The sequence below is a fragment of the Grampus griseus genome, assembly GCF_964374135.1.
Source record: "Grampus griseus genome assembly, chromosome: 8".
NCBI classification, from domain to species: Eukaryota; Metazoa; Chordata; class Mammalia; order Artiodactyla; family Delphinidae; genus Grampus; species Grampus griseus.
The window spans coordinates 73,685,163-73,706,225 of record NC_139002.1 but is presented as its reverse complement, the minus strand read 5'-3'; the positions used below and the strand labels follow the sequence as shown (position 1 = coordinate 73,706,225).

General features: G+C 42.6%; 1 protein-coding gene across 1 annotated transcript; it reads left to right on the top strand.

The window, feature by feature from the left end:
• Positions 1-603: 603 nt before the first annotated feature.
• E2F8 (E2F transcription factor 8) lies at positions 604-15,783 on the top strand (the record flags this gene model as incomplete). The annotated part of the gene is made up of 13 exons (XM_082660101.1): positions 604-618; positions 3,024-3,302; positions 3,649-3,805; positions 5,711-6,025; positions 6,245-6,406; positions 8,057-8,194; positions 9,040-9,090; positions 9,687-9,890; positions 10,195-10,282; positions 10,531-11,062; positions 14,600-14,732; positions 14,850-15,244; positions 15,601-15,783. 13 exons carry the CDS (start codon positions 604-606, stop codon positions 15,781-15,783), a joined length of 2,652 nt encoding a protein of 883 aa, XP_082516227.1.
• Between the last annotated feature and the right edge of the window lie 5,280 nt (positions 15,784-21,063).

Sequence of the window (21,063 nt, the reverse complement as noted above, 5' to 3'; positions counted from 1 at the left end):
ACCTATCAAGCTGTTTCCCAAGACTTTACTGCTGAGCCTATGCACGTGTGTGTCAAGGGAGAAAATCAGACATCTAGATGCAGACTTTTATCCAGATACTTAGGGTTGTGGCTGCTTAGCCTGAACCTGGGCTCATGCTCTGAGTCCCGAGCTCTGATCTGTGAACAGGTGGGTGCTTGTGCTTGCTACAGTCCATTCGGTGGGGTCTGGAGAATGGTTTGCCTTCTCTAAAGGTGGGAGAGGGCTGTCACTGGAAATTCTGTGGGTTGCTTGAAGTCTCATGACAGCAGATCGGTTAGCTGAAGGAATTTACAGGCGTTTGATGGAGTTCTCTGCCCCGTGGGGCTGTCTGTGGTCGGGAATAAAATGTAAATGTAGTTTGTCAGTTTTCTTTAGCCTTTGTTTCAGTAGCCTGTGGCGTCCATGAAGTTATTTTCAACAGACCTACGGCTTTTATTTTTAACTTTTTCTATTTCCTTTTTTCTTTAAGGATATTAAAATTTTTAATTGGACTACCTGGACTACTTGAACCATCAGGATATTGGGAGGAAATCCAGATTTTTCATTTTTAAAGAAACTCTAAATGTATGAGAAATTTACAGAATGGAGAACGAAAAGGTACCTTTTTAGCTTCAATACTCATCCTTGCAGTTTTAAATGCAACATCATCCTGATTTAGCTCCATGATTTTTCAATATCCAATATCTTACTAATGCCGCATCCTTTTTTGGTTATCCTTTTTTGGTTAGCCCCTATAAAAACCCAGAAGGAAGGGAAATTTAATTTTTGAAGATGGGAATATTACCTAGGATTACTCTTTCTAGTTTTTTATGATTTGGTAGAAATTTCAAAGAGATAAAGTAGAGAGAGAAGGTATTTTTAAGAATAATAAAATTTGTTAGTTGCTTTATGATATTTCTGAGGATTCTTGAACAATAGGAATTCAGAAAGGGCATTTGACATGATTTGAGATTGGATTTCCTGTTAAGATCATTTTCTACCAAACCACCAGTCTCTTTTAACTATAGGGGACACTGTCAGTGAGGGGTATCTTGATTGATGTCCAAATACTGATAGGTTAAAAAAAAAATGAAATATGCAAATTTCCTAAAAGTTTTAGATAGTAGTCAAATAAGAGAATTGCTATTGCTTCTGATGGTCAGAGGCAAAGGACAGCAGCCTTGAGAAAAATCCCCTTCTTGGATCAGCACCTCTCAAGTGCACCATCAGGGGAGGGTCCCCCCCTTGGGTCCATCACACTGACTTCCATGTAAGGGTACCATAGTTGGATGGAGGAGATTCAGATTCAAGTCCTGTGTGACCTTGCTCAGCCTGGGTGTCCTCTTCTGTAGAATAGAACTACAGGATTGGATGAAAACACAAATGGAAAAGCACTTGATAAATCCTAAAGAGTCACAGACATATAAAATAGTCCCGTTAATCTTTGTTCCTAAAGTCACTGAAGAATTAGTGAGTCAGGCTTCCCTGGTGCGCAGTGGTTGGGAGTCCGCCTGCCGATGCAGGGGACACGGGTTCGTGCCCCGGTCCGGGAATATCCCACATGCCGCGGAGCGGCTGGGACCGTGAGCCATGGCCGCTGAGCCTGCGCGTCTGGAGCCTGTGCTCCGCAACAGGAGAGGCCACAACAGTGAGAGGCCCGCGTACCGCAAAAAAAAAAAAAAAAAAGAATTAGTGAGTCTCTATTCTTTCGCTTATTGCCATCCTAAGCATTTTCTTATAGATATAGATGTATTCTCAGTGTTTCCATTAAAACAGAACAGTTAATGCACAGCAATGCAAGAGGGGGATTGACTGGTCATTGTACATTGTAAATTGTAGACAAACATCTTTTGTTGCTGTTAATAAAAACATGATAATAAACATCCTAATCAAACTTTTTAAAAATAAAAATAAAATAGATACAGGTGGTAGGAATGTGTGAAGTCACCCGTGGCCAAAAGTAGAAGAAATATAGTCTCCATCAGTCTTAAGTATGAACAGCTATTAATAATGTACCCCCTTGTTTCTCAGTGGCAGTCCAGCCTCTGCTAGGAACCAGCTTTGTGGTCTTAGGTAACTAATTTTACTTCTCTGGGTTCCATTTTCTCCATCTGTAAAGTGAAAAGGTTAAATATTCAAAGAGCAGACTTCTCTGGTCGGAAATGCTGCTCATAGGCACTCTGGATTTTGCTCTCCAGTGGATTTTGCCAGCAAGTCTGACCATATGCTAGCCCTCACCCTTGTTTCCTTGGCTCTCTGACTTTTCTGCATCAGTGGTATTTTATTGAGTAGCCACTGCATGCAGTCATTGTGCTAGATACACAGATGAATGGGACATGGTTTCTGCCGTGGAGACGTTTACTTATTACAGTGTCATAAGTCAAAGTCACTCCGAGGAGTTTGGGATCACTTAAAATTATCAGTCCTATTAAGGGAAGCTAAGTGAAAGGTATACGGGAATGCTCAATCTTTGCAACTCTTCTCTAAATCTAAAGTTATTTCAAAATCAAATTTTTAAAAATTATAAGTCTTGGGCTTCCCTGGTGGCGCAGTGGTTGAGAGTCCGCCTGCCGATGCAGGGGACACGGGTTCGTGCCCCGTTCCGGGAAGATCCCACATGCCACGGAGCGGCTGGGCCCGTGAGCCATGGCCGCTGAGCCTGTGCGTCCGGAGCCTGTGCTCCGCAACGGGAGAGGCCACAACAGTGAGAGGCCCGTGTACTGCAAAAAAAAAAAAAAAAAAAAAAAAATTATGTCTTAAAGTTTTCTTTTTAAATTCTTGGAACATAAGATGAAAAGTTTAAGTCCATGCTTTGTTGAAAAGTTAAAAATGGGAAATTTAGCTATTAGAATGGACAAGTGTCAGTGTGATCATTGGAATATAGTCACTAATTTAATCAACTCGACAACCTCACTAGGCATTTTTTTCTTAGCACTATTCTATTTATACAATTTCTAGAGTCAAAAGCTATCTGATAAATCCTTTTATACAGTGGATTTAATAATTTACTTGTTTTGAACCAGGAAAATCTCTTTTTCGAGCCACATAAAAGGGGACTGGTGAAAACACCTCTGAAAGAATCCACCGCAGCAAATATAGTGTTGGCGGAGATCCAACCTGACTTTGGCCCTTTAACCACACCCACCAAGCCCAAGGAGATCTCCCAGGGAGAACCGTGGACACCAACAGCCAACCTAAAAATGCTAATCAGTGCCGTGAGCCCAGAGATCCGCTACAGAGATCAGAAAAGGGGTTTGTTTGACAACGGAAATGGATTACCTGAGGCCAGAGATTGTTTACATGTAGGTTTTCAGAGGCCTGGGTGGAGACTGGGGGATTTGGGGAGCGGGGGTCGGGGGAGCAGTGTGAAGCTGTTGCAGAAGCACTAGCAGTGTAAAGCATCACCCCCCTCAGAGCCCTGGAGGGGTCTGGACCCCATCAAATACAACCCTGGGAATTCTGAACCTGTGACTTACTTATGAACTTCTTCCCTTTCAGATCTGTCAAGCAATTTATCCTGGCTCCACACCTTTTCTTTCCAATTTTGTAGCTATTGAAGCAAACCATGTGTATAAGTGTTAGTCATTGAGCGCAGATGCCCCCAATAAATCTTTATGAATAAGACATTATTTACATCTTTCTTTGTAGGAACACTTATCTGGAGACGAATATGAGAAATCCCAACCCAGTCGAAAAGAGAAAAGTTTAGGACTGTTGTGTCATAAGTTCTTAGCTCGATATCCCAACTATCCCAACCCTGCTGTGAATAACGACATCTGTCTTGATGAAGTAGCCGAGGAACTTAGTAAGTATGCAAAGAGCTCACCGAAATGGTTAATCATTAAAGGGACTTCATAGACTGACTTCTTCAGACCCACACTCATCTAGCCAGTGTTTGTAATGACACAAGGCCACACAGAAGTTGTCCATCTGTAAAGCCCTATTAATTTAAGAATAACCACATACAGTTTCCAGTCTCAGTTAAGTCTTAAAACAGAAGCAGAAAATCACAATGGAGATTGCTCTGACTGCATTTCGAAAGCTCTGATGCTTTAAAGGGAGGCACCATTGTTCTATGACTTGTTTCATAAACAGCTACAACTCTGAACTTGGGTCTTGTTTCTCACTGGAGCCAGGCTGTGGAATGGTTTCTTCACAGTTTACAATGAGGATCGGCCTCTGGGCATGGGAGCAGGGCTTTAGCCCTCCCTGCCATTCAGCGCTACTCTGAGAACCAGTGCATTTTCTGAATGTTTTGTTTTTGCCAAAAGTTACTGTGTTCCCCTGCCCCCTTTCGCTCCTCTCTTCATGGACTCAAATCTAGTTACAGCTAAAAAGGAGTCTGTGGCAAACTTGGTATACCTTTGGAGTCATGAAAATACGATAATCTGGATCTGTGAAGAGATATACAGGATATTTTAATATCTAGCTATCACCCTGGGAAGAAAGTTTTGTCCTTCTCATACGTGTTTATACATATCAACTTTATTTCATATTTTAAGAATATGCTATTTAGATTCATCTCTTCACATACACTTCATTGTAGCTATGGAGGATGTACCCTTTAATTCAGCAGGTATCTACTGATCACCTATTATGTGCCAGGCAATGTTGTAGCAGCTGGGATGGCATTGGCGAACAGAAAGACAAAATCCCTGCTCCTGTGGAACCTGCTTTCTAGTGGGGTCAATAGATAATATGCAAAGGACATAATAAGTAAGTAATTATGATATATGTTAGAAGGTAATATGTGCTGTGGAAAAAAGAAAATGTAGACCAAGGTAGAGGGGGATTGGAGTGCTAGGGGTGTGCTTTGCAATTTGCAATTTAATTTTAAATGAAGTGGTCAGGTCAGGCCTTGTTAAGAGGGTGACATCCGAGCACGGACTCAAAAGAATCGAGGTGGGGAGCTATGAGGACATCTGGGAGAAGGATTCCAGCCAGAAGGAGCAGCCCAGCACAAAGGCCTCAGGCAGGGGCATATCTGGCAAGTTCCAGGAACAGCAAGGAATCTCAGCACCTTGTACCTATCATATGACAGCCGTGTGTGTGTGTGTGTGTGTGTGTGTGTTGGGAACTAATATAAGAAATGGAGTGTAGGGCTTCCCTGGTGGCGCAGTGGTTGGGAGTCCACCTGCCAATGCAGGGGACACGGGTTCGTGCCCCGGTCCGGGAAGATCCCACATGCCGCGGAGCGGCTGGGCCCGTGAGCCACGGCCGCTGAGCCTGTGCGTCCGGAGCCTGTGCTCCGCAACGGGAGAGGCCACAACAGTGAGAGGCCCGCGTACCGCAAAAAAAAAAAAAGAAATGGAGTGTAGAGTGTGGGATTTAGAGCACTGAAGACTTGATTTTGCCACTTACTGGCTCTGTGCTTTGAGGTGAACAGCTTAGCCAGCCTGAGCCTCTATCTCCTCATCCTTAAAGTGTGGATAATAATGCCTACCTCACAAGTTTAGGGTAAAAATGTCCTAAACCTGTATGGCGCAGTGGAAGCCCTCAATAAATGTCACCTTTCTAATTCATATTAACTATTTGTGCCCTTGGAGAGCAGGGACATGCCTTTCTCATCTTCACACTCTTTGTTGAGCATAAATAAAGTTAATATAATCCAGAACCTACTGTCTAGTAATCCCTGGAAGGAAAAGGTATTCAATTCTATCCACATTACAGAATCTGATCCTAGTAAGGTACAACTGCTCGTTCTTTGCAGATGTTGAGCGCCGACGCATTTACGATATCGTCAACGTCCTAGAGAGTCTGCACATGGTGAGCCGGCTTGCCAAAAACAGATACACTTGGCACGGCCGACACAACCTCAACCAAACCCTTGGGACTCTGAAGAGCGTCGGGGAAGAGAACAAGTACGCCGAGCAGATTATGATGATCAAAAAGAAAGAATATGAACAAGAGTTTGACTTTAGTAAGAGTTACCGTATAGAGGATCCGATCATCAAATCAAACACTGGCCAAAACGGACACCCAGACATGTGTTTTGTCGAACTTCCTGGAGTGGAATTTCGGGCAGGTGAGAGCTGCTGCTGAAAAGCTCAGGCGGCAGCGCACCTCTGGGAGGTCTAAAGAAGAGGTTCCTTAGGGAACCACGCTCAAAGCTTCTGCTGCTTTTAACGTGAAAATGCTGCACATCAGCCATGGGATCAGGTTGTGGTATTTTTAGCCTGGTTACTTTAGAAAGCACTTGTCCCTTCATGAATTTTAATTCTCTAATCCTCTTCCTTCTCCAAAGCCTCTGTAAACAGCCGCAAAGACAAGTCTTTAAGAGTGATGAGCCAGAAATTTGTGATGCTATTTTTGGTGTCAACGCCTCAGATAGTGAGCCTGGAAGTTGCTGCCAAGATTTTAATTGGGGAGGACCATGTGGAAGATTTGGATAAAAGCAAGTTTAAAAGTAAGTGGCACGACTGCCATGGACTTTCGGACCTACTCTTAAATAATAAAATCTCGGTTATTAACTGATTTCTAAATACATTTGTTATATAAACAGATCATATCTAGTTAGGCTTTCGTATCTTCACTTCTCCCCAGAAGCCATGATGATACTGCTTTAGCTGACTTGTGGGATTCAAAGATACGTATATAATTACTCTTATCTGACACTTTGGCTTATACAGTTCCTTAAATGTTACCTCCTTTATTACTGTAACATTGTCTCCATTTTACACATGTAGAATCTGTACTGTCTGAAACCTAAATGAGCAGTAAATTGTAAAGTGGGACTGGAACCCAGGTCTCTGCTCTTTCCACTGCCTCTCATATTTGAGGGTGAAAGTAACTTCTAACACTGTCCCCAGAAGTGACCTGCAGCACAGATGGTTCGCCGTTTTGAAAGTGGTTTTAGCCAGAATATCTGCTCTAAGTTGCAAAGAGACCGTAGATTAGGTCCCTAACACAGCTCTACCCTTGCCTCTAAGAACAGACTTTGCAGGAAGCCCCTCAAAAAGGAGTAGAGAGTGTGGAAGGGAGTGCTCAGCAGACACCTGAGGGCATTAGCGACCTCCAAGTAGGGCATGAGGCTGGCCTGGACATGGGTCATTCGGGGGACCCGGCTGACTTGTGAGGAAGAGCTGCCCCGAGCCACAGCAGAGGCTGGGGGAATGCCTGCGAGCTACCACACAGATCCCTTCCCATCCCTGGGAAGCTGTACTGGTGAAGTATATTAAGAGTATATGAAAGTATATTCAGACATCTCCAGTGTCCCTATAAAGACAAAATGAATAGAGATTAAGGCAATAATGCTGGCAATGGGCTTGGGAGATCTGTCATCTCAAAAAACACATCCCGATACTACCGATGGGCTGCCCGCTTTCTCTGAGCCACCAGTTTTCAGCTCTCCATTTCACTGGTTAGTCACAGCCCTGGAAACTATTCCAGGAACTACAGATGTGTAATTTCCTGAATCCCCAGGGGATTCAGAACCTTCTGGCATGGCCATGAAGAAGGGGCTCAATTTGTAACTTTGTACTGTCAAGCTGAAGTAAAGGCAGACTTTATGTAGCAAAACTTTTCAAGATATGTAAGATTTATAGAATTAACAAATCTCTACTTTTCATATTACATATGGACAGTATGAAAATTTATAAATTTTGATGGGCTATAGAATATTTTATGTTATTAAATAAATCTTTTTATAAACTATCACAAGCAGGAAAGCAATACATTTATCATCGATACTGTATTTCTATTTGTTCATAATCCTGAATCCTCACTAGGAGATGCCCAGCAATGGTAAATTTTTATTAGAAAATCTGTAACATGATTCCCAATAAGGTGATATCGTTGAGTCACTTTTCCTTTTCCAACATGTACTTTTGTCATTTCAAAATTCAGTATCATCAGTAACTGCGTCTTTTCAATATTTAAAACTATTTTTTGTTGTTTTAATTAAAGCAGTGTCCCTAGCATAACTTAAGAGTCGCATTTTTCTCTGACACTGATGGTTAGGATAGCTCTTTGAATGTACATGAAGTCCTTATGAAGCAAAGTCCTTTGATCTTTCATTATTCCATTAAGGGTTGTATATACTTTTTTTCCCCCCCAGCAAAAATTAGGAGGTTGTATGATATAGCTAATGTTCTGAGTAGCCTGGATCTTATCAAGAAAGTTCACGTTACAGAGGAAAGAGGCCGAAAACCAGCTTTTAAATGGACAGGCCCAGAAATCAGTCCAAATCCCAGTGGTATGTATTTGTTTTCTTTCATTCATTGATCCGTTATTTTGAATTAACGCACATTTGGAGATATTCTCCCTTTCCCTTCCTACCCACACTCCCACATGTAAAGAACATATATAAGTGATTGAAATGACAATTAAAGATGAACCGATATGGAAAATTTAGCTCTTGGCTCCGTCAGCAGCCAAGGTCCATAACAACTGCACATCCTGTGCAGGAGGCAGAATCTGTATGTGAAAGGATTTGAGAAAGTTGAAAGCATCACGAAGCATAAGATACTACTGCTGTCATTATTATGCTGCTCAGTGACCGTAACAGAGTCTGTGCACATGGAGAATATGAAGTGAATTCATTCCAGTATCAATATTCTAGTCTCCTTCTCAACTCTGGGATTCTGACATTTTGTGTTCCACCAAGATCCCCACACAGAAGTGCTGGAAAGTGGGAAGAACATGGGCTGTGGAAGCAGAGGGAGGCTTAGGTTCCAGTCCCAGCTCTGATACTTATCAGCCTTGTGGCCTTTGGCAGGTTACTTCTCCAAGACTGTTTCCTCACCCACAAGCGGGAAGAGGTTATTGTGATTTTGGATATAACTACAGAGAGAGGTCCTTTGGTACAGGGATTCACAGTGTAGGCTCTGGGCTAGACTGATCAGGTTCATATCCCAGGCCCACATTCTACAAGCTAAGAGACCGTGAGTCAGTTAATGTATGAAATGTCTCTGAAATGGGGATGCATTTCCGGAGAAGTACCTACCCAAGTTGTAGAGAGTGTCTTAGCCTGTTCAGGCTGCCATAGCAGAGTACCATCAACTGGGTGGCTTATAAGCAACAGACATTTACTTCTCACAGTTCTAGAGGCTAGGAAGTCCAAAATCAAGGCACCAGCAGATTCAGTGTTTGGTGAGGACCCGCTTTCTAGACAGCCGTCTTTTCATTGTAACCTCACGTGGTAGAAGGGACTAGGGAGCTCTGGGGGGTCTCTTTTATAAGAGCACTAATCCTATGCAAGAAGGCTCCACCCTCATGAGCATCTCGCAAAGGCCCCACCTCCCAATACCATCATATTGGGCATTAGGTTTCAGCATATGAATTTGGTGGGTGGGGGAGTGGGGAGGGACACAAACATTCACTCCATAGTAGTGAGGGTCACCATATTTCATCAGATTAAGTCTCCACTGATTCTGAGATGCACAATGTTTTATATATCAATAAGAAAGAAAAAATCAGTAACAGTCACACTATAGCACACCACTGGTTATAAGATACAACAGCTTTCAGAGATGTTAAAGTGTGAAATATTATCTCAGAATTTATTTAATAAGATAAACAAGGTTTTGTAGGTGAAGCCCTTAAAACGGTATCTGGCACATAGTAGGTGCTCTATTAACTATGGCCAGTTTAATTCCTAAAATCATTTTAGAATCACACTCTGACCTCATACCCCAGAAGGAGGCCGAACCAACCGTGTATTAACACACTGCCCTTTCCTGTTTCAGGTCTTGGCCCAGTGCTTCCTTTTGCTCCCTCTGATTTGGAAGGGAGGCGGTCTTCTAAAGAGAACTGTGCCAAAAACCTCTTTTCCGCACGTGGGAAACCAAACTTCACTCGACACCCATCTCTCATCAAACTGGTAAAGAGCATAGAAAGTGATCGGAGAAAGATAAATTCTGCTCCCACTAGCCCTATCAAAACCAACAAAGGTATGTTTACAATCACGTCAGGGCTCTGTTCGGAAGAATTCCTTTTTATCCGACTTTTTAGCTTACTTGATCCCGCGGGACTTGCTAGAGAATTGTTTCAACTTCCATAGTCCCAAACCCACTTGAAGACTAGCTATATATGAATTAAAGGATAAAAAGTGATTTGTGGGGTTTATTGTTTAATTGCTGGGTGATTTGGGGGAGCGGTGCATGTTCCTTTGACCTCAGTGATGTTTCATCTGTGTGAACATGTATTCTTTTGCTTTGACCAATCCTCTCCCCCACCTTCTTTTTATTTTACCAGCTGAGAGTTCTCAGAATTCTGTGCCTTTCCCCAGTAAAATGGCTCAGCTCGCAGCTATTTGCAAAATGCAGTTAGAAGAGCAATCAAGGTAGGCAACGCTCTTTAGTAACAGGATGCATTACTTTACCTGCATCGATAGGATTACTTATTTTACTTTATTTTAAGAATAGGCACTAGCCTTGGCAACTGGTGAGAGAATCTTTTCTATACGGAATCATTACAGAAACTATCTGCTAGTTTCATAAAAGCATAGCTTCGATCTGGGGCAATCTGAAGTGGTAGAACATTTTAGAGAACATGTTTCCATCGTATCATGTTTTAAATCTTGTCTTTTAGTGAACCCAGAAAGAAAGTGAAAGTACAACTGGCAAGATCTGGGCACTGCAAACCAGTGGCCCCTCTGGACCCTCCAGCAAATGCTGAGCTAGAGATGACAGCACCGTCCCTCATCCAGCCCCTGGGGGTGGTCCCCCTCATCCCCAGCCCATTGCCATCGGCAGTGCCCGTGATCCTACCTCAGGCCCCTTCGGGCCCATCATATGCCATCTACCTGCAGCCTGCCCAGGCCCAAACGATGACGCCGCCCCAAGGCCTGAGCCCCACGGTCTGCCCCACCCCCTCTTCTAACGCCACGAGATCAAAAGGTTCCACGGATACCACCACAGAGAATGCAGCCAATGATGCACCGAAGTCCAGTGCCTCCGCCAGGCCTGGAAGCTTGCTGCCAGGGCTAGAGCGACAAGGTACAAAGAACCGAGACAGGGAGCCTGCTGGAGAAAGAGGCTCAAAGAGGGCAAGCATGCTCGAGGACAATGGTTCCAAAAAGAAATTTAAAGAAGACCTAAAAGGACTTGAAAATGTCTCCACAGTAAGTACAGCCTTGAACCAGGCAAAGCTTTAGGAGCTCCCCAGTTGATTAGGAGAGAATCTGGTGGCTTGTGAAATTTACCAGAGCAAACAGCAGTCTCTCAGAAAACAGGGAACTGTTCCTTAGCATCCCATAATCCAAACAAGGCCTCAGACAGCTAATCCCCTTACTGGGATGATGGCAGGGACATTTTTAACCTCTGGAGGAAGGGATTATTTGCTCTCTTTTTAAAGCACTGCGGTGGTTGTCCTTAAGTCCATTTCTCCCGTCACACACTGGAATGCAAACACCTGCCATGAAAGTCTTAAATAATTTACAAGCAGCCGTGACCCCAAATGAATGGATGGACACATAGGGTCCCTTTAACTCCTGCTTTCTGAGTCATTACTTGATGTTTGTTTGATGTCATGTAACTGGCATCCGTTGCCTAGAAGAGAAATTGTTCCCCCTGTTTTTACTTTCTACCTAAAATTTAAACCAAAATTTCCATTTTGTGCAAATAGAAAAATCAAACTTAGCTTGGCTAATTTTAGGTATATTTGATGCATTGGTTTCTAGAGATTTTGATGTTCTAGACAATTTTCTTCCTAGATGGAGTTTTATTCAGGAAGGAATGAACATCTATTGGATGCCTACCCACATACCATACAGCAGAAGTATTAGGCACTTTCACATACATTATCTCGTTTTCCTCCCTTAGGACAATTATATATGAAAGACAGCATCACCAAATAAACAAACACCACTAAACGTGGAAGCAGAAGTTAATCTCTCATTTTGTCCCTGCTGTTAATTCAAGTTATTTTACTTCCCTTCATCTTGTTTTTCCACATCTATAAAGAATTTGTTCTGCCAGTTTTTCCTGATCGTCTATTGGGTGTAAAGAGAATATGCTTTGCATCAAACCTGTGCTCTGGATCAAACCAAACCCAGCACCTGCCTTTGGGGGTGGTTGCTTTTGAGCACTTGCCCCAGGGCCATATTACAGTTTTTGTGAGGTTAAGTGCATTTATTACATGATGTTTTACATAAAGGGGTTTGTGGTCCTTTTAAGGCATCGTAGAAGCTGAAGGGTATTATCTGTAACTGTTATTAAGGAGGCTTTAGAGTTTGTCAAATCTTCCCTAAGGATGGCCTCATGGTAACCATTCAAAACATCCATTATCTTAGCATAGTATCATTTTGCATCTAATGTCCATGCGAGGGGGAAAATCACAAGGCTTTGGCTTGATTCGATTTTCTGGGAGGTCCATAATCTCTTTGAGCCAATGGGTATGATTTAATAATGGTCTCCTATTGCTCACTTAGTTATTCAGGATTAGGGTTTTCACTGGATAGATTTTTCACGTCCCCTGCTTCTTTGTTCATCTCTGACTTCATTTTGACCATTTCTTTTTAGCAGGGACTGAGCAGAACAAAGAAAGTGAGAGATTCATGTGTTAATTCATTCAACAAACATTTACTGAGAATCTACACTTCTAGGGGTGGAGAGAAGACAGTATACAAACAAACATATCAGGTAGTGAATGATAAGAAGTATGGTGAAAATAAAACAGGATAGTGTCATAGGAAGAGGGGTAAGAGTGGTAATGTAGGCTCAATGAGAAGATGTGCAAGTTGAAATATGTCAAATTCTTTCATCCTGCTATTTTAATAGTTCTAATTTTTTTTAAAAAAAAGGAATTGGCATTATAGGTGAAAAAATTTGGCGATGAATATAGTTTGTAGGAAATGGAAGGATAATTATTATTAGAGTACTTTAGGTCTTGCTGGAAAAGAGTTAAACCGGCAACCAGAAAAACTCATACCATGAGAGAGTACGATTAAAGATAGCAAAGAGCAGCTATTTGTAAAACACCTAAATCTACCCCTTGAAAATTCTTTTTTGCTGCAGTCTTTAAGGAACCTACTAGTAAAGATATTGAATAGAACTAAGCATCTAAGAAACAAAATTGAAAGTCTGTGGTACCCTTTAGCATTGTGGATTCTGACCAGACCTATTAACAGCTAGATCAAAGTATAGACTGTTGTTTTGACAATGGCGAGAAGAAAGATCCAGAGGAAGATAAAAGGAGGGCCCCTAGTTTACAAGACCTGCTTTTTCTCTTTTACCAATCCTGCTCCTGGTAAGACTGAGCAGACTTTTCAGGCGGCTCAGCCACCCATGTAGGCTGTCTCTGTTTGGAAAAGTACAGTGATCAGCAGGCATGGTGCAGACACACACAACCCAACACTCTGGCCATTTCGGTTTGGAATGTAACTTTACTCCCTAAAGCTTTTGCTTCATGACAATTGGGCATCTAATACGAATTAATCAGTTCTCTTTTTTATCTGTAATTTTTTTGAACCCTGGTGCCCTGCCCTTTCATTTGTATATTATAAGGGTGTTTGGTATCATTTGAACCTAAAGTACTAGGGGAAAAAAATGTATAGTTGTATAATTCCTTTGCTCTAAATCAGGAGTCAGCAAACTTTTTCTGTAAAGGACCAGATAGTAAATGTTTTTGGCTTTGTGCGCCATATGGTCTCTGTTGCACCTATTCACTCTGCCATTGTTAAAAAAAAAAAAAAAAAAAAGGCTTCCCTGGTGGCGCAGTGGTTGAGAGTCCGCCTGCCGATGCAGGGGACATGGGTTCGTGTCCCGGTCCGGGAAGATCCCACATGCCGCGGAGCGGCTGGGCCCATGAGCCATGGCCGCTGACCCTGCGTGTCCGGAGCCTGTGCTCCACAACGGGAGAGGCCACAACAGTGAGAGGCCCGCGTACCGCAAAAAAAAAAAAAAAAAAAAACAGCCAGGAGGCTGTATTTTTGGCCTATGGTTTGGCATTCCCTTTCTGTAAATCAACATTTCTTAAAGTTTTCCTTAAATACCAATACTACCAAAAATTTAGTTGCTGAATAACCTAGGAAATGTTACATGCTGCCCCCTTGGAGAACAATGCATGCCATCATAAAAGTCCCTTAGAAATTCTGTCATAAAGACCATTTTCCTTTGTTTAATTCAGAATTTCCCAAACATATTTGACTATGATTCGCAGAGTGCCTGCTTGCATCCCATAGGACTAGAGCCCCTCAGAATATTCTTGGGAAATACCATCCCACACAATTCAAGGACAATCAGATAATAACACAGCAGTGCCTTTACGGTGTCCAGCTGCATTAAACTTGTTCTGACAGTACCACATCATACCAAGAAGTCTGGTAGCAGGACTTAGGGCGTCAGTGGTAGGGGTCAGGGGGGATGTGCTGGGTAAATCCTGTCCTTAAGCAGGTTCAGTGCTAGCTTTAGGACACTTCCGAAGACCACAGATGGCATTTAAGAAACACATGGTTTGTATTATTCAGGACAAGCACTGGAATGGGAAGGAGGGCTATTGTCTTCAAAGAGCCATTATAGCTGGCCTGCCCGTGGCCCATACCATTGGCGGCTTTAGTCTGATGAGAGAACCACCAAGGGATACTAGCCCCAGAAGAGGCGCTTGGCCATTTTTCTTCCATATTTGTGTGTAAAATAAACGCTTCCTCCTTGTTTTCTAGACCTTGTTCCCATCAGGATACCTAATCCCTCTTACCCAGTGCTCAACCCTGGGGGCAGAGTCCATTTTGTCTAGTAAAGAAAGCTCAGGTACACTTTCCCCAAACCACAGGATCTACAGCTCCCCGATTGCAGGTGAGTGTACGTAAAACACTGTTCAAATGTGGGTCATTCTCAAGTTCACTCAAGCCTTGTATGCTTCTCGGACAAATGCCTGTGCTTTTAAGATATTTTCCCCCCTTTTCTTTCCAGGTGTTATTCCAGTGACATCATCTGAACTCACTGCTGTTAATTTTCCCTCTTTTCATGTAACACCTTTGAAGCTAATGGTCTCACCAACTTCCGTGGCAGCCGTCCCTGTCGGGAACAGCTCGGCTCTCACTTCGAGCCACCCCGTTCCCGTCCAGAACCCGAGCTCAGCCGTTGTAAACTTCACTCTGCAGCACTTGGGCCTCATCTCCCCTGGTATGCAGGTGTCCGCCAGCCCCGGGCCTGGAACCGTTCCTGTGTCTCCAAGAATAGAGGCTGTTAGTGTCACACCAGAAAATGCAGGCACTCAGCAAGGAAGGGCCACCAAGTACGACGTATCAGTCCTGGGCCAGAACCAAACAAATGGACAATCAGTTGCAGTGACAGGGGCACAACAGGTAAGAGTATTTCCATTTGTTCTTTTCCTTAGGTTATTAAGTCCCCAGTATCAACATCACGGGAGACTCACATTTGCTTTTCTCCTTTGGGAGAGTGACGAGATTAAAGGCCTGCCTTCCTTCCAAACCCAGGAAGAGTGACCAAGGAGTCCATTTTATGGGGTTATCATGAGCTTTTTGTCTCACCTTAGCAAAAATAATTGAGAACATGAAACTCATGCAGGCTCAGCCGGCAGATTTCAGGGCATGCGAGGTTCCCATCATGTGACGTGTCCCTCCAGTCCAGTTTTCTAAGGTTGCCAGGTGTACCTGTCTGCATGGGTTTGACTTTTCTCCATTCTTCTCTTTCCAATCAGCCTGTTCCTGTGACACCCAAAGGGTCCCAATTAGTGGCTGAAAGCTTCTTCCGTACCCCAGGTGGACCAACGAAGCCGAAAGGCTCCTCCTGCGTGGATTCCGACGGTGCTAATAACACCTCCATAGGAACTCTCTTTGTTCCACAGCGAAAACTGGAAGTCTCAACGGAGGATGTCCATTAATTGAGAGATTCGGCCTCGTTTAATCTTCTAGAGTTGTTTAACAGAGATGATATCCTCAGACTGATACGGAGAACACGTTCTCTGAAAATGCTGTAAATACGTTGGGAGTTTACTTAATTTCAAAACAGACACTTGTTTTCATACTTATATATATCCATACACACATAAAATATATATTTGTATTAAGCTAAGTTCAGCCATCAGTCCTACAAAATAAAAGAACTGAGGTATATTAACTTCTGGGGGAAAGAATTCGTTGTTCCAGCTGTGCCTATACTATTATGCCTAGTAACTGTGTTAAAGTTTACTTCCCTTTGAGTGAATCTGTGACAGGCCTAACGCAGCGCTCTCTACAACTTTGCACAAAGAAAACGCTGTGATGTACAATGTTGTATTTTTAAATAGGGCTATAGCTATATTTTTTGTAATTTCTTTCAGCTGTTGTTGCAGTATGTCTTTTTGTAAAGTTCGCAACAATCCTTACTTAATCAAGTCTATGGAAAAATTATTTATAAAATGTATTTTTAATCATAAGTTGTTCAAATTAAAACTTTTCTAAAATGTATTTAACTTTTCATTTGGCCTTTTGGAAGAAAAGGAAAATTTCTCGAGCCTCTGAGGCAAATTCTTAGTACGGAGAATACATCCTGGGTTTCCTTAGATATGCCAAGTTTATTGCCTACGTTCTCCCCCTCTTTTGATCTTCCACATGGCCCCACTTTTACAGAGTGAAAATGGCTTCAGAGAAGCATTGCTTGGCCAAGGACGGCCAGCTTAGTCCCCTGGGCTTTCCACCACGCCCTGGGAGGTTGGAAATGAGAGGTGTGAGTTGGGATGCTCCTGCCCTGGCATGGCACGGCATGGCCAGCATCCACCCTCTTCCGTCCCGTTGTCGACAGAAGAGGGGCTGCAGCTACAGTCCTCTTTCCACACTTTCCAAATGGCCCAGCTCCAAGGGTGGGCAAGTAGCAGTAAGGATTCTAATTTCGTCCACACTCAAGGAACTACCACAGCAAACCCTCCATGAGCTCCAAGAGAAGGAACGAGCTATAATGTGTTAAGTGTGCACCTCCCTGATCCCCTGGTTATGCAACAAATTGTACCTTAAGAATTAACACATGCCTTCCCTTGTCAGGGTCTTAAAGGATCATTGTAATATCTACTTCCTGCTTGTTTCCTATGTGCCAGGCACTGTTACACATTTTAAAGGCATTATCTCTACAAGCTAGGGCGATGAGGTCACCAAGGCTCCCAGAAATTCAAGCAGCAAGTCCAGGGTCACACTGCCAGTGTATGCAAGGACTTAACCCATGTCTTTATCTGTTTATCTGTTCATTACCCATCTGCCTCCAGATGCATGCCCAGCAGCTCTAGCAGGAACCAAGCACATTGTTTCAGGGTAATCTGAGCATTTACAAGCTCAAAGCTTTCAAATATACATGTTTTGTTTGCACAACCAAGTACAGCTAAGAGGCAGATTTGCACGCTGACCTAGAGATCCCTCTTCCTCCACACCACTAGAGAGCCAATATGAACTATTTCCCCCAAAGTTCCTCTGCCTTGTCTTTTATAAACCTACTTGGAGGGCATGTGGATGGTTCCTGATTTAAGAAATGGCTCCTGCCTTTGCTTATAGTATCATTGAGGAAGACAGTATGTACACACAAATAAATGAAAGAAAGTAAATCCATTCAATACAGAGAAGGTAAGTTGCCAGTAGTAGATATAGACTAAAGATACAGTTCAGCGGAGGCTACTACATAATTGCACAGAGAACTGAGAGAAACACCAACCCAGACAGGCAGTCACTGTAGCTCCAAGGAGGTGAATCTCCTGACATCTGCTCCCCGATAGCCAAGCTAGAGAGACTGCAGGCCAGGTTTTGTTCTGCCTCCCTTCTCAGGTCTACACATGGAGAAGTACCTCCCTAGGATGGAGGTTTGGGGAAATCAGATGCACAGAAAGAAAGGAGATGTGTCAGGTTTTGAGACAGCTCTGGGGTTGTCCCACCCAGCTCTGCCACTGGCAGATTCGTAAAGTTGCCCCATAACCCCCACCTCCTGGTGTTCACTCCCTTGTGGATTCCCTTCCCTTGAGTGTGGGTGGGACCTGTGACTTCCTTCTAACCAACAGGACACAGTGAAAGTGATGGGGTGTGTGTGAGTGTGTGTGTACATGATTAAGAGCCTGCCTTTCCCGCTTGGAGGAGTCAGAGTGGCCATGTTTGGGGAGCCCAACAAAGGACCTGTGAGCAGCTGTTGCAGCTGAGGGTGGCCTGCCACCAACAGCCAGCAAGAAACTGAAACACTGAATATGGTGCCAACAGTCTGAGTGAGCTTGCAAGCAGATCTTTCCCCACTTGGACCTCAGATGAGACCACAGCCATGACCTTGACTGCAGCCTTATGAGATTCTAAGCAGAAAACCCAACTAAGCCACTCCCAGACTCCTGACCCACAGAAACTGTGACATAATAAATTTGAGTTGTTTGAAGATGCTAAGTTTGTAGTGATATGGCCATGCGGCAGTAGGTAACTAATACAGCTACATAACCCACTAGTGTTCATAAACGTCTTCTTCCAGTTTGTCTTATTAATGTTCACTGGTTTTATAGGCATTCATAGAAACAAGCATCACTGGCACATGGTAACCCCAAAGGTTTTCATGGGAGAGTGTCCATTTTTAAAGCTGGAAACAACTTTAAAGATGCCAGGTTGTAGCACAGTAGTGGACAAAGTTATCTGCCCAGCACGAAATTTCTTTCCTCAAACTGCCTCCTGAATTTCCTCTTAAGGAATTACTGGGTGGAGCCCAGTGGACTATAACTGGGGGTCCTAGCACATGTCTATCAAGAGTGGGGTTGACATCCAGTCTAAGCCAACCTCACTGGAATTTGATGTTCATTTCATCCTCTCAGTGGCGTTCTTACCATTCTGTTCCCACTGCAAGACTGTTGCTGGCGTTCCTGCTTCCCAGCCTCTGGAAAAGCTATGGCACCTGCCCAAGTTCAAGCCTGATTTTCAGTCACCTGATTCTGTGCACCTCTGCTATCCTTCCAAGAAATTTCCTTTGCTTCAACTTGCCAATCATACCTGTGGCTGGTAACCAAAGGACTCTTAACAAATCACAGAGTGAAACTCAGAGCCAAGGCTTCCCAGTTCCCAGACCAGTTAAATCCCTGTTCCCGGGACCTGATGAAATCCAGCCAATGATTGAATAGAAGAGGCCTTAAGAAATGCTTATCTCACCAGAAAATGCAAGCAACTCACATCTGTTCAAGTGAATGCAACATGCCATTTAAAATACCTAAAAGGGTAATAGCATGGGGAAGAGATGCAAGTAACCCAGGGAACTAGAGCAATAGAATTTGCTGCAGGAAAAAAAAAAAAATTGTTTAAACCCAGCTTTAAAACAAGTTTCCTCAGCCTTTTCCTTTTCAAGCGATTAGGGTTTCTGCAGATAAAGGATAAAGAGATTTTCAGAATTTAAGCAGATAAGCTGTCTGAGCAATCCTATTAATTATATAGAAGAGTGTGGGTTGACTGCAGATTCTTTACTATATTTACCACCGACTGGTAGTTTTCAAATCTTGAGAGCCTGAAACAAGAGGTAAGCTGGAAACAAAAGTGTCATTATTTCAGGTTGAAAAAAAAAAGTATCAACTTTACAGAAGTGATTTTATATCTCAATGTTCTATTGAGGTCATTCAGGTCAATTACTTGCTCAGTTGGATCAGTAACTATTTGGACTTGTCGTGACTGTCAACAATTTGTAGAAAAATAGGTAGGGAATATATTATCAATGTCCTTCAACAGTCAAGTAACTAACTACATTTCTGAAAGTTTGCAAGAGAATCATCCATATTCCATGAGTTAAGCTCTGAGTCTGATTTGCCCTTTATATATTGAATTCTTCTTAAAAAGTATTTATTCTGTAAAATATCTAGGAATACACCTACCTAAGGAGACAAAAGACCTGTATGCAGAAAAGTATAAGACAATGATGAAAGAAATTAAAGATGATACAAATAGATGGAGAGATATACCATGTTCTTGGATTGGAAGAATCAACATTGTGAAAATGACTCTACTACCCAAAGCAATCTACAGGTTCAATGCAATCCCTGTCAAACTACCAATGGCATTTTTCACAGAACTAGAACAAAAAATTTCACAATTTGTATGGAAACGCCAAAGACCCCGAATAGCCAAAGCAATCTTGAGAAAAAAAACGGAGCTGGAGGAATCAGGCTCCCTGACTTCAGACTATACTACAAAGAGCTACAGCAATCAAGACAGTATGGTACTGGCACAAAAACAGAAATATAGATCAATGGAACAGGATAGAAAGCCCAGAGATAAACCCACGTACATATGGTCACCTTATTTTTGATAAAGGAGGCAAGAATATACAATGGAGAAAAGACAGCCTCTTCAATAAGTGGTGCTGGGAAAACTGGACAGCTACATGTAAAAGAATGAAATTAGAACACTTCCTAACACATACACAAAAATAAATTCAAAATGGATTAAAGACCTAAATGTAAGGCCAGACACCATCAAACTGTTAGAGGAAAACATAGGCAGAACATTCTATGACATAAATCACAGCAAGATCCTTTTTGACCCACCTCCTAGAGAAATGGAAATAAAAACAAAAATAAACACATGGGACCTAATGAAACTTAAAAGCTTTTGCACAGCAAAGGAAACCATAAACAAGATGAAAAGACAACCCTCAGAATGGGAGAAAATACTTGCAAATGAAGCAACTGACAAAGGATTAATCTCCAAATTTTACAAGCAGCTCATGCAGCTCAATATCAAAAAAACAAACAACCCAATCCAAAAATGGGCAGAAGACCTAAACAGACATTTCTCCAAAGAAGATATACAGATTGCCAACAGACACATGAAAGAATTCTCAACATCATTAATCATTAGAGAAATGCAAATCAAAACTACAATGAGATACCATCTCACACTAGTCAGAATGGCCATGATCAAAAAATGTACACACAATAAATGCTTGAGAGAGTGTGGAGAAAAGGGAACACTCATGCACTGTTGGTGGGAATGTAAATTGATACAGCCACTATGGAGAACAGTATGGAAGTTCCTTAAAAAACTACAAATAAAATTACCATGTGATCCAGCAATCCCACTACTGGGCATATACCCTGAGAAAACCATAATTCAAAAAGAGTCATGTACCAAAATGTTCATTGAAGCTCTATTTACAATAGCCAGGACATGGAAGCAACCTAAGTGTCCATCAACAG